Here is a 26,717-nt window from a genome sequence, read left to right on the forward strand (position 1 = left end):
TTATTCAGTCATAATGATTCCTCTCACACCTTTTCCCCAAAGCGACCTACAGTGATTCGAGATGGCCTCCCAGCGAGGTGAATGAGTTAAGACGCAGGTGATGAACGAGCGGGGGTGAAGCCTCTTGCTCAAGGACGCCTGCTAATTGGCTTCATGAAAAAACACTTTATAAAAGTAATAGCCCGAATTTACCGTTATGCGTGCCGCAATGATCCAAATATCGCACTGCGCGTTGCTAGATATTTAGAACGCTGCCCTTTCTAAGTAGGTCTAGTTAATAAGACCATTGACTTCGTTACACGTTTTGAAGGGCTAGGCGTCTGCGCTGTTGCAGGCTGCCTACAGGTCGACTGCAGACATTGGGGTGGGACCCCAGAACCTTTGCGCTGCCCGTTCAGCACCCTAAATGAATGGTAAATGGACTGCATTTATAAAGCCCTGTAGAGCGCTTTCATCCAAAGCGCTTTACAACATTGCGTAACATTCACCCATTCACAAAAGCACGCCGGTGTCAGCATGCAATGCAACAGCCAGCTCTTCGGGAGCAGTTAGGGTTAGGTGCCTTGCTCAGGGAAACCTGGGCACTAGCTCAGGAGGTAGATCGGGCTGGCTGGTAACCTTGCGGTTACCAGCCAGCCCGATCTACCTCCTGAGCTACTGCCGCACCTGACTCCTAGATCGTGACGTGACACAAGTAGTGTTCATCGTTCTCCAGTAGGTAGCCGGTCGCAGACCTTCGCAGCGGGGCAGCGCGTGGTTCCAGGTGCGGCTGATCCCGTGCAGGCAGGTGAGCGAGGCCTCCCCGATCAGGGAGTACCCCGGCAGGCACTCGAACGACACCGTCATGCCCACACTGAAGTCCGTCCCGATCACGATCCCGTTCCGGAAGGGCCGCGGGTCGGGGCAGCTCTGCAGCTGGTAGGCTGGGAACGCAACGGGGAATTTGGGGAAATTTGGGAAAATTCATTGCATTTAAAATGTCAGTTGTTTGTTTCTCTACAATCTGTCACCCCGGACATATGAATACACGTTCTATGCAACAATTTGGAAAATAAGGAAGTAATAGCATGAAGGGGCAACATCAAAACCATTTGATGAATAGATTGAAAGACAGAGAGACAGATACATAGAAACACATACAGACACATCGATGGAAAGATGAGATACTTCATCCTCAAGGGTTAATTGAGGATGAAGAACATAATAACATAAGCACCTAAACAAGGAACTACAATGCTCAAGTGGGCAAATTGACAGCGTGTTGGGCGTTAAAAATAGCACCGAGAATAATTACCCTGGTATGTGATGTGGAAACCCGGCTTGTTTTGCGAGTAATCGCTGTGGAAGAAGAAGCTGGTTTGGTGGGTGGTGCTAAACAGAGACTTGGGGATGATTGGTCCGCTGAACCTGTCAATCACAGAGCCGGTCTCCATGTTGCCACTGCGGATCTCGAGGTAGTCGTGGATCGCTTCTGTGGAGAAGTTGAGGAACTGCAGATGGATCCCTGGAGGAAGACAGCACCAAAATAGAGGAGGATAAATTCCAACAACAAGTAAACCAACCAATCTATGAATTGGTTCACTAGCGGGGATCCTCCGGAGGTAAATTATAACTAACATCGATATGATTCACATGCGCCACTTATGATTGGCTCTACTCAGCCACCGTATTTCAATCACTAAAAGTTTACGGAAAAAAGACCCACAAATAACCGGCTGAGCTAGAGACTCAATTGAGTGATTACGTGAACAAACAGAGGAACTAGGAGGGATTGAAAGGGAGAATAATGACATTTACACTCGGCTGAGAGAGGATCCTGATTTGTAGATCGTAGCAATATCATGGTCTACCGCGGGCGCACTTTCTGAGCTGTGTCCGTCAGTCAACAGTCCCCAGAGTGAGAAGAGAAATAACACGAAAAGACGAACAAAAACCACGAATACAAGGAGGATGAATACAGAGTTTCACCAAGGAGTTTGACAAGTCTTTGAGCGAATGCCTCACTTTTAGCTGTCCGTCCCTCTCTAACCTAATCTCTTAACCCATGTCACTGAAAGTGCCGCCCCCTCTCACTTCTTAACCCATTCAAATGTAATTCCCGCCCCCTGTGTATCCCCTCTTAAGCCATGTCACCTGAAGTCCCACCAACTCTCCTACCTCTTAACCCATGTCAGTAAAAGTCCAGCCCACTATTTCGCCTCTGAACCAACGTCACTTAAAGACCCACCCCGTCTCTCGCACATTGGACTGGTGTCGAAAACTAGCATGTATGCTGATACACTTAAAACAATGCATCTGGTTCGTCCAACGAAAACGTCATGTCTGTGTCAGATAAAATCAGTTCCTGACAGAAAGACGACGAGGAGCACGATGGGCACACAGATGGACGTCTGTCCGTCAGGACTAGGAACCTTGCGTGCCCCCTTACCGAAGCCCACCGGTAGGTTGACCGTCCAGGAGCAGTCTAAGCCACTGGGGTAGTTGCCAGGGTAACCGGGACTCAGGATCACTCCGCTGACGTCCGTCATGGAGCCACCGCATTGGGCTGTGTGCATGAACACACACACACACACACACACACACAGACACAGACACACACACACACACACACACACACACACACACACACACACACACACACACACAGAAACACAAACACAAACATAAACAGAGAGGGGGAGAAAGAGAGAGAGAGGTAGAGAGAGTGGAAGAAAGGAAGTGGAATAATTAGCAAAGCAGATCAGCAAGAGGTATACTATCTATAATTGACTGACATCATAGCGATCAGCCTCAGCTTCTGTCTGAATCACTCTGGGTACAAACTCGGTCTAAACTAAGGGGGTTGCAGACGCCCGGAGTCCAAGCTGGCCTGGATGCGAGTCACAACCTACCTACTACACTCTAATCTCTTGCTTTCCCCTCCTCTTTCGAAGGAACAAGGAAACAAGGACAAAACCGGGGGAAATGCGGCGAATAATGGCTTTTATCCACTTGTGGCCAATGTGGAACGGGAACATTGGGAAAACCAATTCTGCGGTCCTCCTTGTAAACACCGGCCGGTCGGACTCCACTCGGCCACCGCGGCATTATCGAGCACACCGGGCAGCGGACGGCGACGCCCCGGGGCCCAGGCTTTTCACTGCTGCTTTCTATTTATTCCTGGGATATGATGGCTCATTTACAACGCTAAAGAGCCCCGCGCCAACCCTGAGAGAACCAGGGTGAAATGTGTCTGAGGGAAAAGGCGGTTTGAATGGCGATGTGCCTCATGTGCTGTTTAATTAAAGGTGATTTTGGAGTGCAGAGTTCTACCTGCATGCATGCATCTCATGTCCCCATCATAACTCAATACTTTTTTATTATGTATAATACGTGTATTTATGTGTATGAATGTGTATTTAAGTGTGACATGCGAGTGTGTGTGCGTGTGTGTGTGTGTGTGTGTGGCATCTCTTTGTATGTGTGTATGCTTATGTGTCTGTGTTTCTCAGTATGTGTGTATGCTTATGTGTCTGTGTTTCTCAGTATGTGTGTGCGTGCGTGTGTGTGTGTGTATGGTGTGTGTGTGTGCATATGAGTGAATGTGTGTGCACGTTTGTGTGTGTCCGTGCGTATGTGTACATGTGTCCGTGTGCCTGTGTGTGTGTGTACTGTGTACGCGCGTATGTGTGTGTACTGTGTACGCGCGTGTGTGTGCTCGTGTGTGCGTGTGTGTGTGTGTGTGTGTGTGCGTGCGTGCGTGCGTGTGTGTGTCTACCTACCAATGCACAGCGGTACTGGGTAGTTCCATCTCCTCACAGGTCCTGGCATGCAGGTGATGTGGGCGTGGCCCTAACAGACAAAAACACACCCACACACACCTTTAGACTCGTGACCATCTACATCACCATCTACATCCTACATCCATCTACATCCTTTCCATCCAACACACTCCTTTAGATATAAATGACCAAAGAGACCATTATGCTGTACACATTATGAATGCATGTGAGAGAGCCGGTTGGAGTGCCCATATGAATCACAGCACAAGGCCAATGGAATAGGATTTATATTCCTAGGAGTCAAGTGCAGAACAGGAGCTAATGGGACAGGTGGTACAATAGTTCTACCAAAGCATAAAGGTCATGTTTCATTGTACACTTTTACATTAGCTTAGACTAGTTTATTCGTTATGTTCAGTCGAATGGATTTCAGTCTATCCTAGTCTAATCTTAGTTTGTTAGTCTAGTCTTGTCTGGTCTACTGAAGTCCAGTCTACTTCAGTCTGCTCCAGCCTCCAGTCTAGTACAGACTAGCCTAGTCTTGTGTAGTTTAGTCTTGTTCAGCATAGTCTAGTCCAGTCTAGTCTACTGAAGTCTAGTCTGGTTGATTTAAATCCAGTCTATACCAGTATCTTCCAGCCTCACGTACTCCAGTCTGCTCCAGCTTTGCCTGGTCTAATACAGACAAGTCTTATACAGACTAGTCTAATGACAAGTCTAATACAGACTAGTCCAATCCAGCCTTGCCCAGTACAGCCTAGGTTAGCCAAGCCTAATCTAGTCTAGTCTTGTTGAGGATGGTCTAGTTTATGCCTTCACGGTGCAGTGTCTCACCTGAAGGGAGTATCCGTGTTCGCAGGAGAACTGCACCACGTCCCCAACCATGTGGCGTTCCCCGTGGCGGACCCCATAGTTGGGGGTCAGGGGCTCAGGGCAGGTCTCCAGGCCGATGGCTGGGGGGAGGTCAGAGGGTCAACAACACACACCACGACACACACACACACACACACACACACAGGGTCAGGGCACACACACACATGCAACGCTCCCTGCAAACCGTCCACGGGGTCGGGAGAGAGAGCCATGCCGAGGAGCAGCAGACAGGACGTGGTCTCGTCTATTCTGAACCAGCAGAGGCTAAAGTAAAGAGGTGTGTTTCATGGGGCCGTTAATACATTTTTAACAGCGTCTTAAAACACACTCTTTAGTTGAGCTTTCCGTCTAAATCATTCGGTGCGTGATTGTCTTTGTTTGTTTGTACCTCTCAGGTATACCTCTGGGCTCATTGTTTATTGTGCCTTTAAACAAAATTAATTGTTCCTGCTGCGTTTCCTCTCTTTTTAAGCGACTTTAATTGCTTCTGCAAAAAAAATTATCTCTGTGATTCCGATTGTTCCCCGTGATTTCAAACTAATTTCCTGCTGCGGTCGGTTCCCTCGTTACACACTTTTGTAGCGCTGTTATCAACCGAAACCCGCTCTGTCAATAAAGTTTAATTGCATTCAATTCTTTGCGTTTGTGTCTCTGAACAACACGGGACAGGGGGGCTGCGGAGGTGGGGGGGGGGGCAGGTACCGGTGTACTCCAGGTGGAAGCCGGCGGCAGACACGCTGATGTCAGAGCTGAAGCTCAGGTAGAGGTTGTTGGACGTGCTGTTGAGCAGAGGAGGGATGGTGGTGCCTGGGCCGGAGAGGAGGGAGGAGGGGGGAGAGAGGGGAGGAGAGGAGAGAGGAGGGGGGGGAGAGGGGAGGAGTGGAGGGAGGAGGGGGGAGAGGGGGGAGGAGAGGAGGGAGGAGGAGGGAGAGAGGGGAGGAAAGGAGGGAGGACGGGGGAGAGAGGGGAGGAGAGGAGAGAGGAGGGGGGAGAGAGGGGAGGAGAGGAGAGAGGAGGGGGGAGAGATGGGAGGCCAGAGGAAAGGCAAAAGAAGGAGAGGGAGAGGAAAGAGAGGAAGAGGAAGAAAGAACGATAGACAGAGAGGAAGAAAGAACGATCAACAGAAAGGGAGGACGAAAGACAAGTCAGGAAGAATGATAGAAAGGAAGGAGATACAGAAAGGGAGAACGAAAGAAAGAGAGGAAGGAAGGAAAGGGAGAACGAAAGCAAGAAGGAACAAGAGACGGAAAGGGAGTGGAGAAAAGAAAGAAGAGAAAGGAGGGAGAGAAGAAATGGGAGAAAGTTATTCCAAAATATTGTAAGAAAGGTATATAAAAGTATGCAAGAAAAAAAAGAAAGCATGGTTATCGTTACATTTGTTTCAAAGTTATCACAAATCAGTTTTCTGTCGCTTCTCCTTCTTCGTCAACGTAATAAAAGTGCACTCTGCCGTCAATACATCCTGGCACACCGGGCGTTCAGCGCATGAGTCACAAAGTGCAGAGTGTATCAGCAGCTTTTAACACCACCAACAGCACCTCCGCCATCGCCATCGTCGTCCATGAGTGACAGCAGGGCCCTCGCTGGCCGTTACCCCGTGTGATGAAACATCAGACCCCCCACTTCCACAAGCCCTTTATCAGCGAGAGCCCCCCGCTGTTTTCCCATAAACCTCCCTGGCAGTGAGCGATGCGCTGGTGATCTCCTCCACGGAGGTGGTTGCCATGTGCCGTGTGAATTCGTACTTTTGTTGTGTGACTGCCGTCGGTTGGGCTTATGTAACGGGCCGGGCTGTGTTCCCGGGGCGATGTCAGGACCTGACGCGTTGTTATTCATTTCCTCACTCTCATTATTCAGTTTTTTGCATTGTGGTTCCATTGGCTCCATATGAATGGGCTTTGTTTATTCTCCACACGTTGTTTGGAATTTAATGACTTTTTCTTATGTGTGTGCGTTTTTAACATCTAAAGGACACCATATGAAGATTACCGAAGATATTTCTATAAAAGCGTGCGTAATTTTTGGACTTAATGATGACGTTTTGTGTGTGCCATTTGAACACTGTGGGCTTCACGATTAAGTCAGGTGAACATAGGAATATGCGTGGGAGTTCTTTTGGATATTTTATACAGGTACAACCGCCTGGAAGAGTCCGTTCACAGGAGTCTCCACACAGCGTCCCTGCTGCGTGTCTGGCACTGAATCTGTTTCTATGTCTGTGTGCACGGGTTTGTCTGTATGTGTATCTGTGTGTGTCTGTATCTGTGTCTGTGTGTGGGTTTTTTTTATCAGTGAGTGTGACCATAGGTGTCTGTGTGTGTGTGTGTGTGTGTGTGTGTGTGTGTGTGTGTGTGTGTGTGTGTGTGTGTGTGTGTTTGTACGCTCATTGGTGTGTGTGTGTGTGGTCTGTATATGTTTATGCGTGTGTATGAGTATCCGTGTGCGTGCGTGTGAGTGTGAGTGTGAGTGTGAGTGTGTGTGTGTGTGTGTGTGTGTGTGTGTGTGTGTGTGTTTGTACGCTCATTGGTGGGTGTGTGGTCTGTACATGTTTATGTGTGTGTATGAGTATCCGTGTGTGTGTGTTTTTGTGTGTGCGTTCATGGGCGTGTGTGTGTGGCCATGCTTTGCAGGCAGATGTCAGTGGGTGTGTGTGGCTGCTCGCCTGCTGAGAAAGCCCCGTTAAACTGTTCCACCGCTAATTGTTCTCTCCCATCAACAGGTTAACAGCTCAGTAGGGGGCATCATGACCCACAGCGGTAAAACTCCCATCAGAAACATAAGCAGCGACGATGGGAAAGTAGCACAGACGATGTTGAGCGATGATTATTGAGATCAATGTGACTGGTGGCCAGAATATTGAAATATGATTCCATGTATTATTAATATAAACAATTTCGGTGCTGATATCGTCCTGCCTGAAATTGAGTGAAATCCCAGACGAGACGTAATTCATGAATTATAAAACGTGCGAGTAATTGCAACTGCAATTTCACAAGTTCCATTTTGTAACCGGTGTAATCCCCACTTATTTATTGATTTATTGATCCATCTATCAGTATGTTTTTCTGGGTTACCGGAGTAGCTTCCTAGCCGCGGCGCGTGGTTGTCGGCACCGTCGTAGAAGTCCAGCGAGTCCCAGTTGTGCTCCGTAGCGAAGCTCACCACCTGGATCTGAGAGGGTACAGGACCTTTACACAACGGTTGGACTTATTCCACGTCATGCTGGACATATCCTTCCTGTTATGTTAAGCTCATATGCAAGTGAAGGTATGCTAGGCTACGCCATCTTAATATTATGCTCCGAGTTTTCCAGACTTGTGAAGGCACATTATGTAATTCCCAGTATTGTTACTTTCACGTTTGTTGTGATTTGCCAATGTTATGGCCATGTTATGATTATCTAATGCTATGCTAAACTATGCTCAAGCGATGTTATGCTCATTTTATTCTATGCTATGATATGATCGTGGTTAATTATGTCCACAGCTTTTCACTAAAGTAAAGAAGAAAAAGAATACATCAAAACAACTGCCCAAAGCTTGTTTTAGAGTCTGGCATGGGACTGAAGTTTGGATGAGTTCAAGACAATTATAAACAGACAAACACAGGTTTTGTTGGGTAGATCACACATACTATAGCCTGGAGCTAATGAACATAACCAAGCAAGTTATCACTGAGCAGGATGAATGGGATATTATCTCGACTGAAGAGCCAACTGAACACAATACTGGGACCAAGCACTGCGCTTTGTGCAGCCAATTCGAAAGCTACTTATTATTTCTCATCTCAGAAGAAATGTGAAAAAGTTATAAGGCCATTGATAAAAATCAATGGATAGATCTGGACATAGATCCCTTGTAAATAGATTGCAATGTTCCTTTTGTGCATCTGCTTTTATTTCTTAATTAAAAACTTACCGAAGGCTACGCTAGAGGAAATACTACTCAACACTTAATATTATTTAACAATCTGTGTTTTAGCAGAATCATTTACCCAAGTCGACTTTACTGCTCATTACGGAGCAGGTTGGGGTTTAGAGCCTTCTACTCACGAACCCAGAACCTTTCACCTGGGCGTCGTAATCCTAATGCTACACTACCCTGCCGCTTACTAATAGGCCTACTACCGTTACCCAGCCATCCATCCATTCATCTGTGCATCCATGACTACTCCACCAGCCAGGGGGGGGAGGTGTAGCTGGGGGTTACCTGTATGCCAGCCCCTTCGGGCACAGACACCTTCCACACACAGTTCTGGTTGTTGTCGTAGGGCTCTGGGTAGCCCGGGGACAGGATAGTCCCCCGACGCAGCGCCAACACACCTCCACACGGGACTAGAGAGAGTGGGGCATAGAGACGGAGAGAGGGAGTGGGGAGGGAGGGAGAGAGCGAGAGAGAGTGAGAGAATGTGTGTCACATAGTTACATCACAAGTCACTCACCACCATCAAGAGCGTACGGAGACAAGGGTCCTCTAGAGGCAGGCCTTCCCCCACTAGCAAAGTTTTCAAGCCGGGTATGACAAACTCTCTTCCCTCTGAAGACCGCCAGACCTTTCCCCACTAGGATAGTGTTCAACCTGGGTATGACTAACACTCTTCCCCCTGAAGACCGCCAGACCTTTCCCCACTGGGATAGTGTTCAACCTGGGTACGACAAACTCTCTTCCCTCTGAAGACCGCCAGACCTTTCCCCACTAGTATAGTGTTCAACCTGGGTATGACTAACACTCTTCCCTCTGAAGACCGCCAGACCTTTCCCCACTAGGATAGTGTTCAACCTGGGTATGACTAACACTCTTCCCTCTGAAGACCGCCAGACCTTTCCCCACTGGGATAGTGTTCAACCTGGGTATGACTAACACTCTTCCCCCTGAAGACCGCCAGACCTTTCCCCAATAGGATAGTGTTCAACCTGGGTATGACTAACACTCTTCCCCCTGAAGACCGCCAGACCTTTCCCCACTAGTATAGTGTTCAACCTGGGTATGACTAACACTCTTCCCCCTGAAGACCGCCCGACCTTTCCCCACTGGCATAGTGTTCAACCCGGGTACGACGAACACCACATCGTACTCTGATACGGCCGACATTGCTCTCCTATTAATGGCTCCGTTAGTGGGTTTAATGATCGGTGTTCATCAGCTCTCGATGCTGCCGCCCCGTGTAAAAGGAGGTCACCGCCTGCTGTAAATCCATCCCCCCGGATCAATGACAGCATCAGCACCAATGTAGGGAATATTGAGAGGTCGTAGATAGAGCGAAGTGATCAAAACTCGCCGTGCACTGACTTCACTCGAAGCGTTTATGAAGTAAGCTCGATCGTCAAGCCTCAAAGAAGCGAGAGCCGTCTATTTGTCTGGCTTAATTTTTAATACCAGAACAAACCCGGGTGTTGATTAACACTTCAATCAGCTTGTGTGTACCGGCTGTCCTGCAGTCCCTGCCTCGTCAACCTCTGACCGGGCCGTTGATTGTTTTATCTTTCTTTGTGGACAACCACAACTACGTTCACACTGCTGTTGTGTGCTCTGTCCAAAGAGGTGACCCCCCTATCTCGTTGTCTGAGTTCTGTCCCGTTTTCCTGCCGCGTCTGTCGGCTACACGCATCTCATACGCGCCCGTCCTCCCGTCCTTTTGATGTAATCCCCGCCACCATTTCGACACCAAGAGGTCCAGTCACAAGCCCCATCCTTCTGTCCATTATTAATGGACTCACCTCTAGGCTGCATCCCTGAATATCTTTAAGACACCAAGTGTCCAACCGCTCCTCCAAAAACCTTTGATGAATAAAACTAAAGTCTAACTTAGCCCCCACACACCCTGAGCCTCTCCCCGGTGCGTGTGTGAGTGTGACTCACCGACGCAGGTGGGCAGCGTGTCGTTCCACTGGGCCAGGTTCTCGGGCACGCTCTCGCAGCGGATGGCGCTGGAGCCGTGCAGCACGTAGCCGGGGTTGCACTCGAACTGGACCGCCGAGCCCACCGCAAAGTCGTTGCCCAGGCGCCGGCCGAAGCGGGGCTCGGGCACCGAGCTGCACTGGGTGGAGCTGGTCCGCGGCACGGCTGCGGGGAGGTGGGTGGAGGGTGGAGGAAGGAGAGGATGTGGATGAGAGAGGGGTCGGGGTGTTCAGAGGAGGGGGTCCACTTTTCTGCTAGTAAATTGTAGAATGGTGACTTGTAATAATCCACCTTATAAAATGACTTACCCTATGCACAAGAAATGTACAGATTTTATTTTTCATACAATGTCTACAAAATAAAAAATATGTCACTTTTTATAATTGCTCTCGTCACAATTGTCTGCTCCTGGGACTGGGAAGTGAGGTTGAACGCAACCAAAGTTGGAGGCGCCTCATTTGGGAGCGGTTTAGTAGCTTCACTTTCTAGATTATTTTAAATAGAGCACAGCTGGCTTGTGGACGAGTGTACCGACAAGCCAGGGTCCTCCAGCTGTCAATAGTGATATGTGTGCACTGGTGCCTGCCCGGATTTTATATGCGTGTTTAGAAGTTTTTTTTGGTGTTTTAATATAAGAGAAGATATCACTTGATTTATCCCAGGGGAAATTATTGTACATCAGTTGCAGTACAAAGTAGGAAAAGAGCAATGGCATAAATGCAAACATGTAAATAAACAATATAATATATTACAATAGTACAAAAGGTACCAGTCGGTACCAGTTGTCCTGACCTTGGTACACGAAGTGGAACCCTTTGGCGGTGTCCGGGCCCACCGTGGTGAACTTGATGGTGATCTGGTTCCCAGTGCTCAGGGGAAGAGACTCACCTGGGAGGACGAGAGAGGAGGAAACACAAGCGAAACAGTGCCATCGGTCAAGAACTGTACCCTTACATCTGATGGAATATTCATGCCTCTGTCATGCATCTATCCATCCAACTGTTCATCTATCCATTCATTCATCCGTTCATCTGTGCATTAATTAATCTATGTATCATCCATCCATCCAACCATTAATCTATCCATCAATCCATCCATCCATCCATTCATTCATTCATTCATTCAACCAACCATGTATTAATCCATCCATTCCTTATACTATCTATCATCCATCCATTCAATCGTTCATTCGTTAATCTATCCTTAAATCGATCCAATCATTCGCCTATCCAGCCATCAACGCATCCATCGCTCTCCATCCACCTCTCATCACCATCCATCCATCAGTCCTTGCACACATTCATCCATCTAACCAGAGTGGGAGCCAGACAGAGAGGACAGCAGGGAGTTCTGCTGGGACGTCCCGTCGTAGATATCCACCACGTCGTTCAGGGACGTCTGGAACATCACAAACTGGCCAAAGAGAACTGGAGAGAGCGAGGAGAGAGCGAGACAAAGGAAGTAAAGGAGCGGTACTCTACCGCCGCATGTGCCATTAACACCATTAATAATTATTCACTTCCAATGTTCATAGCTATCGTTAAAATGACAGAGCTCGATTTAAACTGTGGGTCTCTTCGTTTTAATTGGAAATTGTACCTTCTGTGTGAAACTCTTTTGAAGTCAAACATTGGCACGAAATTATAAAACGATGAAACTTTAGGGAAAGTGGGGGAGAAGAAAAGGGAACGCCGGATCATGCTAACGGGAAGCTCCTTAGACTGGTAGGACCTAAGAAATATTAGCCTGTTTTACAAGCAACGCTAACGCTTCAACGCACAAAGCCCGGTTGCTTGATGGCCGACAACGCCGCACTATGTAATATTTAAACCTGAATTCTTATGAGCACGGTTGACTTCACCCGTGTAGCTCTAATAAACCTTGTGGTCCTGAGGATTGATCCACACGTTTTCTGTAAATATTGCTCTTAGGAATTTTACGTCCCTTCCGATGCAATTTTGAAAAAAGAGAGGCTCAATCAATGGAGGGGAACATCATGAAAAGTGTGTGTTTCTCGGCGGGCCGTGAGAGAGGAGTGTGCACTTTAGGATGAATAAAATACTGTTCAGACAGGTCAGCTCTGCTGGGATTAAGTGTCTTTCTAAAGAGGGCCCTAAGCAGGAGGGATTGCTTGCACACTGAGCGTGTTAGTGTGCGCATGTGTGTGTGTGTCTGAGCATTTGTGTGTGTGTGTGTGATAAGTGAGGAGCAGTTTCTACCGGGGGGCAGAGACGCAGACGGATGCTATTCTGCGTGTCAGCAGAAATTGTTAAAAGCATTCCTCATGTATAAACTTTAAGGAATCTGAAGGCAAGTGATTTGACTCTGTGCAGTCTATTCTGCTGGTAAAGTCAACACGAGGGACACACACACACACACACGCATGCCGTCACGGACACCGACACACATGCACACGCATACACGCACAGATACGGATGGACATGCAAGCATGCACTAATACACACATACTCTCACATGCGTACTCACAGAGAGGCACATAGGTGCATGCGCACACATACACACACACACAAACACACACACACACTATGCAGAGTTCGCTTGCCAGGCATTAGCTGACACACCGTTAAAACATTGCAGTCGATTTCCCTGACAGACACACACACGCACATTGATATAATGCAAGAGCACACACACACACACACGCACACAATGTGGACTTAAAAGGTGCATGAAAAACCGAAACACGTATGAGAGACCAGGATAAGAACACAAAGCCATGAGATCAAAGCGAGGTGGCAGTATATTGGCCCTCTTCCTCTCTCTCTCTTCCTCTCCCTCCCTCTGTACTAGAAAGGTTCATAAATGATTCCATACGTGACATTGTGTACGACTATGGATTACATCGTTGGAAAGTCGCAGCGCTGGGGCACTGCAGTCTCCTTGTTCCCAGCGTGTGCGTGTGTGTGTGTGTGTGTGTGTGTGTGTGTGTGTGTGTGTGTGTGTGTGTGTGTGTGTACGTGCGTGTGCGTGCTTACTGCTTTTCATTATGGTCGTGAACCTGTAAGCCTCACCAGGCTCTAACTCCCCTCTGACATGTTAAAAATCTCTGACACAGATTAAAACAGACGGCCACATTTGATTGCCTGACAGATTTGAAGCGACGGCTGATTGGCTAGAAAGGGAACCCTGATGGTTTATTCATCATCCAATCACGCTCCTTGACATTTCATGGGAAAAGTAAGTTTGCTAAAACCTGACCGAATGCAAAAAACGCCATTGTGGAGTTCTTTAAATGTGCGCACCAATTTGTCTCATCAACCACTAATTTAGGCAAAATACTAATAGCTTCGTCGTTTTATATTGCTAAACTTTATATTAGTATTGGTTTCCTTTGAGCAGGCATAATGAGTCCTCATTCATTGTCGGCCTGACAGAGGTGAATTACTCTCCGTGGTGTCGCTAACCCAAATATATTCCGATAATCAGTATTCACTACCTCAAAGGCGATGAGAGAATCCCATTTTGTCAAAGTGACACATTGTCGGAACTTCTCCTTCTACAATATTCATGCCGCCAACCCCCCGTTCTATATTACCAGCGGCGATCATGATGATCACAGGCTCATTCCGGGTCGTCATGGCGATTAGAAAAGAGCCACCGGGATCCAATAACTGATCAGGAATTGGAAATAGTTAATACATCATCTGATAGGTCCCCTGCAGCCTTTCATTTCAGGCTTTTCCGGTGGACTCCTGCGTGTTGGGGGCCCCAAGGAAGCAGAGGAGTCCTTGGGAATAGAAAATTAGCAATGAAATATTTAATTTCATTATTCATCATTTCTACCCGAATGGCAGTTTGGCACACGGCTACACGTAGCTATATCTAATGAAAAAAAGTCTCTCTCTAGGAGGGAGTTCTGTATTGTAGACTAATGGAATTAATACAGAGCCACTTTATTGATTACACAATAACAGAATGATAGAAAGTCTTACGGGGGGGTGGGGGGGGGTGCTTTGATCGATGAAGGGTTTTTTCGCCCGGCGCTGCCGGAATTACAGACAACTGCTGGATGCCGCAATAAATCAGAGTAAACGCTGCCACACATCTTCAGAGAAGGTGGTCTCCTTTGTGCAGAGGTCCGTCAAAAGAGGCTCCGCCGCCTAACGTATGCCCCGGGTTAAGACCACCGGAGGCTGCTATAGTGTGTGTGTGTTTGTGTGTGTGTGTGTGAGGAGGCGAAGGAGTGATGTCTATGTGTGTGTGTATGTGAGTGTGCTCTGCATGCATGTGTTGCTTGTGCATGTGTGTGTGCATGTGTGTGTGTGTGTGTGTATTTATGTATTTGTGTGTGTACGCGCGCGCACGTGAGTGTGTGTGTGTGTGTGTGTGTGTGTGTGTGTGTGTGTGTGTGTGTGTGTGTGTGTGTGTGTGTGTGTGTGGCCATACCGAACTCCCGGGGGACGGAGATGGAGTAGACGCAGGCGTGTCCGGCTGTGTAGTTCCGGGGAAAGTTGGGCGAGAGAACAGTTCCCTCTGATCCTGTAGAGCGACTGCCGCAGGGCGCTGGACACACACACACACACACACACACACACACACACACACACACACACACACACACACACACACACACACACACACACACACACACACACACACACACACACACACACACACACACACGCACAAAAATCTATACACACTGGGAGTACTGAGATTCTATGATTTATCATGCCACACACTGTAATGCAACAACACTGTAATGTCTCTGTCTACTTGTGTGTGTGTGTGTGTGTGTGTGTGTGTGTGTGTGTGTGTGTGTGTGTGTGTGTGTGTGTGTGTGTGTGTGTGTGTGTGTGCGTGTGTGTACTATAGGTGTAGTGTGAGATTACTTCCACAGTGGAGGAGCTAATCATAGGTTCTCCTCACTGACGGGCTGTCTCCCGTTGTTTATGTACCTGTATTGTTACCGCGATGAAAAGGTTAGGCCTCACCTCATTCCTCTAGGTTTTTTCATGCGTTGTCTGTGCTTTTGTGTGTGTATGACGTGTGTATTTGTGTGGCTGTTCCTATGCGTGTGTGTGTGTGTGTCTTTGGGTGTATGTATTTTTGTGTTTGTATTTGTGTGTGGGTGTAAGTAACTGTTTGTGTGTGTATGTGTATGTGTGTGTGTATTTGTGTGTGTGTCTGTGTGCGTGTGCGTGTGTGTGTGCGCGTTTACCTTGACAACTGGGTAAGGCCCTGTTCCACCCCGGTCTCCCGTCGTCTCCCATGCTGCAGGTGAGGGTGGAATAACCCTAACAGAAAGAGGGAAAACACTGTGTTTAATACGAACATCGATCATCACAACCTCCTCTCTCATGTACCATTATGGCCCGCAATCAGGGAAAAATACAAAGCCAGAAAATGTCCACCACTGCTTTTCAAAATTACTCTGAAAAAGACAATTCAGCGATTTCCTTTAACCTCATTTCCATGTTTCAGAATACATTTTACTCAATGTTAAGTGCATTGCCATGTCCTGCTGGTCTGAACAAGTCCAGCTGAGATTAATTTCGTTTTTACAAGGCCTTACTGGGTCCTCATAGTGCTGAAGAGTTTACAATAGGGTGTGTCGCTGTATTGAGCATTGCGAAAGTTATCGAAATGATTGAATTCTACCTCTTTATGATGCAAGTATGATGCAAAAGGATGCAAACGACAAACTTTTTATGCATGCATAGATATAGTTTCACAGTGGAAGGTGACAAAATAATATCTAATAATATGTACGGGGACAGCCGTCATCCATGGACGGTCCTCATATAGCTGTTTATTTTGAAACTGTGTGTGTTGCTTTACAGACCCTTTTCAGAGAGGACAAACACGGGTGTCACACATTTCACCAAAATGGGTCCACTCCTTCTATGTACCAGGTTACGGGTCGGTGACTACACTGGTTAACATAAGTCTTAACTAAACTAGTGAAAAGATCAATGTACCAGGGCACGCGTCGGTGACTACACTAGTGAACATAAGTCTTAACTAAACTAGTGAAAGGATGTCCCTAAATGTGAAATAATTCAGTTAAATCTCTTTAAGAAGACCTAGGATGTGTGATTGAAGCCGACTGAGAGTAAATTTACTACACATACAGAGTAAAACGACCTACAGTAAGTGCATTCAGCAATGACGATATACCCCAAAAAGCACAAGAATAATTCAAGTGTATACAAATGCTTTTAGGTTCCCGAAAATAGAAACAAGAGTTAATGTGAATTTGTATTGTAGTCTTCTTTTGTACCTGTAAGATGTAGCCAGCTTCACAGTAGAAGGTCACCGTGGAGCCCAGTTTATAATCTGAACCAAGTCTGGTGCCGTTCAGCACCACACCAGGGTCAAAGCAAGACTCCCTCAACTTGGCTGGAGGGGGGGGGGGGAGAGAGAGAGAGAGCGAGACAGAGACAGAGACAGAGACAGACAGAGAGAGAGAGAGAGAGAGAGCGAGAGAGCGAGCGAGAGAGAGAGAGAGCGAGAGAGAGATCATCGGAGGAGAAGGTTAAACAGGAAGTCATGCATAATAAAACGAGGGCGATTTTAATAATAAATATCTCTTCTGAACCATAATCAATGAGGCAGCAGACATTAACTCGGCCTTTCTAATAGTCTACTTGACTTAGCTGTCCTTAGCAGGAAGAGATGGCACCCGCCCAGGGTAACCCCCCGCCCCCCACCCCCCCCCCCCCCACCCTGACAGCCCCCTAACCCAAGAGCTTTATATGGTCTGTGAACTGTGAAAAGTAAGACTTTGGCCCGATGCCAAACGACTTTTTTTGTCACACAATTTCAAATGCAGACCTTTTTTTTTTTTTTTTTTTTTGCGATGGGGGTGGGGAGGGGGGGGGGGGTGGTACTCTGCGAGAGCGGTAAACTGCTGATGTCAAGCGGTGTATTTAATAACGCACATTTACAACCAGAGAATCGGCTTACTTTCCCCCCCGGTCGAATTTACACTTCATCGAGGCGGCTAATGCGTAGGATATATACAATGAACAAAGAGGGTCGTGTCCGACTTCCAAAGAGTAGCCATTAGTTGAATAAAGTGTAAAAGGAGGGCTTACCATACCAAGGAATACATTATCTCAAATATGCCTATTGTATGGCACACACGCCACTACTGATGATGGAGCAGGTTTATCATTTCAATGCTTAAACCTTTTGTTTTGTAATAGCATCATTTCAGTCACACTGTTTCTGCAAAAAACTATAAAGAAATGACTCTCAATTGTGTCCTTTACGCTGAAGAGGGAAATACGTGTAAAGGATATTTGTAAATTATTTGGCCAGAGTGACAAGCACATAAATGCTCATTTATACCTCAAGGATCTTTCAAGCTGGGCGATAAGCACACTGTCGATTCATAATGGCTGCATGGGCACGGTATCTGTTTGTGTCATTGTTGTATGATTGCCTGTTAAGGAAAATTACTTACTAACAATTTGGATATATTTCATTTTCTCGGGGCTCTCACTTTAACGTGATTTGAACCAGCTGCTATGTTGACACTGATTTGAACGGGTAAAGTCAAGCTGCCTTGTAACTGGCTGGTTCAAATGTTATGGTTGAAGATGATTGGTGCGAGTGAGTTTTGACATCGCAGCTGGCTGCCTTGTCAATCAATCAACTGGTGAGACTTAAAGTCAAGTAACATGGCAACAAAGCAAACATCCCTCTCGGTAATTGAGCATACACAGCCCTCTTTAGAGTCGCAACTGAGTCGTTTAGCAGATGCTTAAATCCAGAGGGACAACGGTGCATCTCAGACACATTAGCGCCTCTAGGGGTGTGACACCTCACATCAACAACCCCCATAATGCTTTGGGTTCGAAGCCAGAGACTTGGCTGGCTGAGGATAATAAGAAAAAGACACAACCAAAAGACCTGGCCCTACTTCTTACGAATACAAATCTGAGCCCAGAAATAAAGAAATGAATAAAAACGAACAAGATGCAAAAAAACGATCTGCGTTTAAGTGTAAAATGGCGGTTTTGCCAATGCCACCCGGCGCGCCCTCACCTTTGTATTCGAGGTGGAAGCCGGTGTAGGAGACAGAGCCGTCGCTGCGGAACGCTAAGTGCATGGTGTTGGAACTGCTCTCGATGCGCTCCGGCAGCTTGCTGTCTTGGAAACTACCAATTAGAGGACTGTTGCTATCCGGCCCGTCATAGATGTACAGGAAGTCATAGTTAGGCTCGATGCTGAAGCTGGAGGAGCAGACGAAGAGGAGGAAGAAGAGGAAGGAGAAGGAGAGGAATGTTACAAATGTTGGAACAGCAGGCAGGTGGAGTGAAATAAGTAGGGGAGGAAGACACAGCTAAAAGACTGCGTTCACCACTCTGCACGGTCTACTTTCTCCATATCAAAAAAAGTGCGTCATTGAGCATGGAGAGCTTAATGCTACTGCAAGCCCACCGGGGCAGTAAGTGCTTGAAGTGGAGACGAAAAATAGATTTAGCAGAATATAACTTTTAGCAGAATAATACCACGGTCCGAAATAGTTCCTTTAGCGAGCAGGCCTCGATGTAATGACGGCCACTTCCATCCGTGCAATTTCCAGCGGGTCTTCCAGCTGGAAGCTGCCGGCCCTGATCAGAGGTGCATTACGCTTCCGTCGCTTTCAACCGCCGTCTCGGATTTGAAGGGGCGTACTTTTCATACCGAACACACTGGCCACTGGAGAGGATCAAAGTAAGACCCCCCCCCCCCCCCCTGAACGGGGAAGGGAATGGCTCTTCTCTACTCTATCTCACACACATTAGGGAAGCGCGAGGCCATCATCGCTTTCTGGGCGTGAAGATCTTCACAGCCCCCCGGACTCGTAGGTTTTTTAGTGCATAATATTCCTCTCGCAGCTCTTTAACCGCTTCTGCCGGTTACATCCGGTTTGGACACAGACTGTGTGAATTACGACCATACTAAGCTGTTTGATTATGGCCACGAATCATTTGGCATGATTTATAACCTTCAAAATACATTTGAATCAGATATGCAGGGGTAAGGGGGTGTTTGTTGAGACAGAACAGTGGTTTGCTACCTGATGAAAGCCAGCGACAACACGTAGTCTTGGTTGACGGTTATCAGCCAATCACAGTCCTTGGAGTGCGGGTAGGGGTTGGGGAAGTTGGGGGACAGTATGAAGCCACTAGACCCGGTGAGGTTCCCTCCGCATGGAGCTGTGTGTTCAGGGAGGGCGGGGACGCGAAGAGAACGGAGGGGTTAAGACAGGATGAAAACAAATGAAACAAACTGTTCTTCTCTGTTCAAATGTGTAGATATTGTGTGCAATTGTTTAGTAAACTATGCAGAGCAAGATTGTAGGTAATTATCAACTATATGTATTAGCATTTTATTTGTACATTTCTTAACTGTCCCAAAGTTCAACTTATTGCTCGGAAAAGTGCACATCAACTTTAATTTTCACCTCAGTCAATGTTAAACTTCGGAGGGCATTTGTCCTTTTCGCAGCCGAAACGCATGCATACACATTGCAGCAAAGCACAGTGTGAATGTGTGCGAGTTCCTAAGACTGATAAGACAATGTAAACCAAGTGTACGGCATTATATATTCCCCCCGCTCTACAGGAATAGCACTGGATCATCAGCTACAGGCTGCGACCGCATTGAATTCTGCTGCAGTGCCAAGCGATAGCTACGATGTATGTATAGCGCGCACAGGGCACCTCCAGACAAAACAAACACACTATGGATCATCGGACGATGCTACGTGTACAGAGGGGGTGGCTGGGTTCGCGCTGAGCTGCGGGCGCGCTTGTCTTCCACCTACCGATGCAGACGGGGGGACTGGGCTGCCAGTAGTAGCGGTTGTCCACCTGGATGCAGGTGATCTTGTCGTCCCCCTGGAGCTCGTAGCCCGGGTCGCACTGGAACGACACCGAGTCCCCCGGCTCCCGGCCGTCCCCACTGCGGCTGCCGTTCATGGGCACGCCCGGGTCGCGGCACGCCGTGGCCACTGAGCCTGGGGGAGCACCACGGCGAAAGGGTGTCAGCACAGGATCCCAATCGTAATACCCCGTACCAGCAATCCATCCCAAACCACATCCAAACACCCTATCCCAACAACCCATCCCAATATCCCCCTCAACTATAAACTGAAGCCTAGCTGCCAGATTCAATCCAAACAATGCATCATTTTAAGGCAAAACAATATGTTTTGTGTCTTAAATATATGTTTTTTATCTATATATCTCATCCCTCAGAAGCCCCGTTAGGAGATTAGATCCCTGAAATATACTATGCCAGTTGATGTTCCTAGCTCACCGCAGCAAACCCCTGCAACATATGAATTATTGTTTCCCTAAAATATATTTGCGTAGAAATATACAAGGGTGTGATAAATATTGGAGAGATTCCTATGCCAGGAGCGTTGTTATTCATCCCCTGGATGGATCGAAAACAAAATCTGATGCCAGACTTTGCAAAACCAAGTGCAGTTGAGTTCGACCACAGAAAGTAGCGATTTGGGATGATCCGAAAAGTTTGCAAACTTTTCGGAAAGGTTTGCAGACTTTTCAGACAAACAACCGACATTAGTTTTTCGTGAAGGTTTGCCACACTTTTCGGTCCAAACAACTGACTTTTTTTTTTCTGGAAGGTTTGAACACTTTTCAGATGAAAAACCGACATTGTTTTTTTGCGGAAAGCTTTGTGCACTTTTCGGACGAACATCCAAAACACCCCATTTGTTTTTTTTTGAGGATTGATGAGCAACATGAACTAAAAGCCTGAATCAAACCTTCAGCCTATTGATTAATTCCGGTTTAGTATTTTGTTCGCTTCACTCACTGGAGAACTCGATGGCGAATCCGGACTTGCTGATGTAGAAGTCGGTCTCGAACTGCACAGTGACGGTGTTGAGGGTGGAGTGGATGCCCTCGGGAAGCAGGGAGCCGCTGATCTCTGACAGGGACATCTCGTTCTCTGCCGGCCCGTCCCACACCTTCAGCATGTCGTGGCTGGCCTCGGTGTCGAAGGCCAGGAACTGGAGGCTGCAGGAGGCCACGCCAACGCACAGCAGGCCGACGAAGGACAAACACAACCACGAGATACGTTAACGGTGTTGGTAGCGAGTTGGAGGAGGTCATTGCTGTGACTCGTGAGATGAATTGGTGCTGTTGAAACAACAGAAAATTTCACAAATTAAAAAGTTATGTTCAACCTTTAGTATCAGACCTAGAGAGGGGCAACAAGCAAACAAAGTTGCTTTAGAAACTTTTGGCATTTGGGCTCGTGGTAGAATAGGAGCTGCCTTAAAATCTATGAACATTTGACGGTACGTTTTAATTTTAAAAAACATTTTGAAGGGTAATGGTCCCTGAAGGTTGACTAATGATTCATAGCCTCAAGGAAACTACTAACAGCTTCACTGGGACATTGATATCAGGGACAGACGCTGATTGGGTTAAAGCAATGTGAGGGGAAGCTCATACAAACACAACCCTGTCAGACGTTGGCGGGTGCCATCATTTGCCTGACCCTAAAAACCAAAGAAGGTTAGGGGAGCCCCCGAGCTGACATCTACACAAGACGAAAGCTACGAACGCACAAACATTAGTTTGAGATCGCTACCTCACTAAAGTTCACGAGCAGTTGTTAAGGAATAATTTGGCATGTAGTGCGAAGCAATGCCATTAGAAACTGAAGTGTTCCATTATAAATCAGAATCTACATAACACCATTAGTGAGATGAGAGAAGGACCTTTTTTTTTAATGCACGTTTTTAAAGCTTTTAGCTAATGCCCAAATTTAATAATGTAGAGCAGGGTTGGAACAATGGCATTAGCCAAGATTTGCTTCATTATTATCCTATCGGCCGTATCTGGCTTTGTTGGGGGGGGATTTTCAAGAAGGAATTTTATCCATTTCTGTTTATTAATCCCATGCTATTAAAAGAAAAGGACATGGTAAAGGCCGGACACCTATTTGATGGATTACAGTAGTGTTACCAAACCTTTTTTTTTGTATTATGAAGCCCCACAGCCCCATTATTGCGGCTCAAGTACCCCCCTTAACACCAGGCCGCTAATGTTTTCCTATTATAGCCTGGTATTATCACTTAGCATCGTCATTTATATCGCAGAGGTGTTTGAAATGGAGGAAGTAGAGGAAAACTTCTACTTCCTGGTTAAAACTTAATCGACAATAAAAATCCATATTGAAAACACGAACATAAATAATACATTATTATATCCAACTATAAATATTCAAATTTGACTTAGTAATTATTTTGTTTGACAAATAAAGGATTACGTCAGACGTGAATGAGTTAGCAAATCTAAGGCCCAATCCCATTTCTACCCCTTACCCCTTCCCCTTACCCCTCCTCCTTGTTTTGAAGGGGGAAGGGGTAAGGGGAAGGGGAAGGGGAAAGGGAAGGGGAAGGGGAAGGGGAAGGGGAAGGGGAAAGGGAAGGGGAAGGGGAAGGGGAAGGGGAAGGGGAAGGGGAAGGGGAAGGGGAAAGGGAAGGGGAAGGGGAAGGGGAAGGGGAAGGGGAAAGGGAAAGGGAAGGGGAAGGGGAAGGGGTTAGGGCTTACCCCTTCCCCTTACCCCTTCAAAACAAGGGGGAGGGGTCAGGGGAAGGGGTAAGGGGTAGAAATGGGATTGGGCCTTAATCTCGACAAGAACCCCTGCAAGCTGCCCAGGTACCCCTTAGGGAGGGGCATGGACCCCTGTTGGGGAACCCCTGGGTCACAGGAAGAGGAAGTGAGCCGGGGGGCGTACCTGACGATGTTCCCAGAGTCCACCTCGATGGTCCAGGTGCAGCGCAGGTTGTTGTCGTAGGGAAACGGGTATCCAGGGGAGATGATCCGCCCCGATGATTCCCCTTTAAACCCACCACCGCATTCAGCTGTCAGACACACACACACACACACACACACACACACACACACACACACACACACACACACACACACACACACACACACACACACACACACACACACACAGGAGCGCACACACACACACACACACACACACACACACACACACACACACACACGCATAGTGTTATGCACGCTAATAAAGATGAACCAAACTCATTTATTTTCCTTCCATTCAATTACCTGTGTGTGTGTGTGTGTGTCTGTGTGTGTGTCTGTGTGTGTGTGTGTGCGTGTGTGTGTGTGCGTGCGTGTCGGTTGGCCTGTCCTTTATGACAGGTCAACCAATGATCTATCAGCAGTCTTGTTTATGAAGCCAATGAAATCCACTCGATGAACCACAACAGCCAATGAGCAGTGATTAAGCAAGCACCATAGTGGAAGTTTAATGAGGACAAATCTCTTTGTGTCACAGGGTAAAACATTTAGATCCCAAATGCAAGCGCGTTTGCTTTTCACTTACCAAGCACACACACACTTCTCACTCAGTCTCTATCAGTCTTTCTGTCTATCTTTGACACAGAATAATTACGCAATATCAGATGAGGAAGAAAGATGAGGACAAAGACAAAGAGAACCTCAGAAGAGGTGACAAGACAAAAGTAAGAAACGAAAATAGAGGAAAATATGCGACCGTCGTCCCACTTAAAGAATCGTCATCCATTATGGAAAAGGCAAAAATTGCACTTTTCCCACTCTATCTATATTTTCATTTCACGCATTCTCACACTTCCTCGTCTCTCTCCCTCTCCCTCCCCCTCTCTCTCGCTCTCTCTCCCTCCCCCTCTCTCTCTCTCCCTCTCTCCCTCTCTCTCTCTCTCTCTACCTCTCTCTCTCTACCTCTCTCTCTCACAACCTCTCTCTCAACCTCGCTCTATCTTCGCCCTGCAACCATAACTCTGCTACTGTCAAAAACTGTGCGTTGCAACTGGATGAATATTTAAACCGAGCAGAGGTAGGGGGGAGGGAAGGAGCGAGGCAACGGTAAAGGAAGTTAGGAAGCGGGGAATAATATGAGGTGAGACGATATTAAGACCGGGGGTGAGCCCGGGTCGACCCAACTGTCGTTTCTTAAATATAAAGTCGCCAGATATCAACGCCCACGGCTTTATGACTGATTCATTATTGATGCCGTGTGGCGAGAATTATTAGCCTGGATCTGAAGTATATGTTTTTTTTAAAAGGTCAGAGGAGGCGGAGCTTAAAAATGGAGGGGGACACAAATGCAGAGTGGCCATTTTAATTGAACTCTTCCACCCTGACGTTGGGTGGTTTTAATTAGAGGATATGGCTGCCAGCATCGATTTAAACCTTCATTCCCCCCTGGAAAAAATATGAGCTATATATATATAGAACGCATTCGATCGTACTTTCCCATCTCCCTTTAAATGAACACAGGTGGAAAAACGTTGAATAAATGAAACCAACCCTTATGAGGCTAGCACAAGCCAACCTCGTAGGCCCTGTCTTGCTCTCGCTAGACGGACATAGATATCAGGAGAGATACTTTCCATGGATACAACAGAAATATGTAGATACTAGCTCGACATAGAACGTAGACATACTGGATCAGATGTTAGACAGGCATAAATACTAGTTTATATGTAACATAGGCTACATATACTAGAGACAAACAAGCTTGACTAGAGTAAGCTAGAGCAGACAGATAGTAGTGGGAGCTAGACAGACATAAATACTAGAAATACAGTACATATATTTTAAATATACTTGGATACTGGACTATAGATGTATTGATGAACAGAAATCACGTTTTGTTATCCCTACCCGGTTAGCATTAAAAGTCCCATAATATATACCCCCAGGTGTGAGTGTGATTCACCATTACAAGCCGTTTATGAAAATCTGCCTCTTCTGACATCACAAGTGGGCATGTCCACTTGTTGTATGACAGATAGATGAGCAACGTTTGCTACAGTCCACTGGGTAGGCTTGCAGACTGATCTATCCAGCACCCATCTACGTGGACACGCCCACTTGTGATGTCACTAAAACACAGGAAGAGGCAGATTCTCAAAGGAGCTTGAAATGGCTAATCACACGCACACCTGGTGGTATAATAGGGGACCTTTAAGAACCAAGATGGCTGATCCCTGAATAAGGTCAACATTTGTTCAGGACCCAACCGCCCCCAGTAAGTGATTTCTTAATTTAAATACACACGTTGAAAGTATTATTGAGCGTGTTGCCAAGTTCCCCGTCTACCTATCGTTTTTTTTAAAACACGTTGTGTCTGACTGCACGACAGTGGCAAAGTACTGGGGTCTGTTGACGCAGACAGCGAAACCTGAGGAACACAACAATCCAAAACCTGAGAATAAATAGGCCTGTGTTGACATTGTGAGTCAGCGCGTGTAGGTTGCTCTGTGACTCACTCCAGTGCTGCTAAAGAGGGAGAACAGATAGACCCGTCACTGTCACAGCCGTGGCCTCGCTGAGTGACGCCCAGCATGGGTTCATGAGACCCTGACTGACAGCGTGTGTGTGTGTGTGTGTGTGTGTGTGTGTGTGTGTGTGTGTGTGTGTGTGTGTGTGTGTGTGTGTGTGTGTGTGTGTGTGTGTGTGTGTGTGCGAGTGTGTCTACATATACGTATGTATGCATTGATGTATTTGTCTGTAGGAATGTGTGTACTGGTGTCAGCGACTCTGCAGGTCGCTACGCGCTATTAAGTATTCGCCTCGTCTATACGCAGCCCCAAAGTGGTTCCACCATCGGCAAACTCACAAACAACTCAAACCGCGGAGACCTTTGATCTTCCTCCCACGTTCTTCCACTTATAAGACATTTCCAAAAGCCTGCCAGCTCATTTTTTTGTGTGTATACACTACCGTTCAAAAGTTTGGTGTCACTTAGAAATGTCCTTCTTTTTTTAAGTAAAGCACTGTTTTTTTCCATGAAGATACATTAAATTAATCAGAAATACAGTCTAGACATTGTTGTGGTAAATGAAAATTCTAGCTGGAAACGGCAGGTTTTTTATGGAATATCCACATAGGTGTACCGAGGCCCATTTCCAGCAACCATCACTCCTGTGTTCTGATGGTACATCGTTTGGCTAATCGTGTTAAAAGGCTAATTGATGTTTCGAAGACCCTTGCGCATTTATGTTAGCACAGCTTAAAAAACTGTTGAATAAAAGCGTGAGTTTTCATGGAAAACAGGAAATTGTCTGGGTGACCCCAAACTTTTGAACAGCAGTGCATATTTTATCATAATACAACCACAATATAAGACCATTGTTTTTGTATTTCGTCGTTTCCAAGAATGA

General features: G+C 46.8%; 1 protein-coding gene across 1 annotated transcript in view; it reads right to left on the reverse strand.

The window, feature by feature from the left end:
• LOC132451539 (CUB and sushi domain-containing protein 3-like) overlaps window positions 1-26,717 on the reverse strand; it is a 243,589-nt gene that overhangs the window by 37,445 nt on the left and 179,427 nt on the right. Inside the window, exons 25-43 of the mRNA XM_060044079.1 lie at window positions 23,270-23,396; window positions 21,335-21,537; window positions 20,316-20,507; window positions 19,566-19,704; window positions 18,548-18,735; window positions 16,776-16,894; window positions 15,714-15,789; window positions 14,939-15,055; window positions 11,845-11,958; window positions 11,324-11,419; window positions 10,493-10,696; window positions 8,843-8,967; window positions 7,709-7,805; window positions 5,337-5,441; window positions 4,596-4,714; window positions 3,762-3,831; window positions 2,429-2,545; window positions 1,295-1,504; window positions 735-923 (exon numbers count right to left, since the gene is read on the reverse strand). Coding sequence (XP_059900062.1) covers window positions 735-923; window positions 1,295-1,504; window positions 2,429-2,545; window positions 3,762-3,831; window positions 4,596-4,714; window positions 5,337-5,441; window positions 7,709-7,805; window positions 8,843-8,967; window positions 10,493-10,696; window positions 11,324-11,419; window positions 11,845-11,958; window positions 14,939-15,055; window positions 15,714-15,789; window positions 16,776-16,894; window positions 18,548-18,735; window positions 19,566-19,704; window positions 20,316-20,507; window positions 21,335-21,537; window positions 23,270-23,396 — 2,607 coding nt within the window. The remainder of the gene's footprint in view (window positions 1-734; window positions 924-1,294; window positions 1,505-2,428; window positions 2,546-3,761; window positions 3,832-4,595; window positions 4,715-5,336; window positions 5,442-7,708; window positions 7,806-8,842; window positions 8,968-10,492; window positions 10,697-11,323; window positions 11,420-11,844; window positions 11,959-14,938; window positions 15,056-15,713; window positions 15,790-16,775; window positions 16,895-18,547; window positions 18,736-19,565; window positions 19,705-20,315; window positions 20,508-21,334; window positions 21,538-23,269; window positions 23,397-26,717) is intronic.

Source organism: Gadus macrocephalus, chromosome 22, assembly GCF_031168955.1.
Source record: "Gadus macrocephalus chromosome 22, ASM3116895v1".
In the NCBI taxonomy this organism is placed as follows: Eukaryota; Metazoa; Chordata; class Actinopteri; order Gadiformes; family Gadidae; genus Gadus; species Gadus macrocephalus.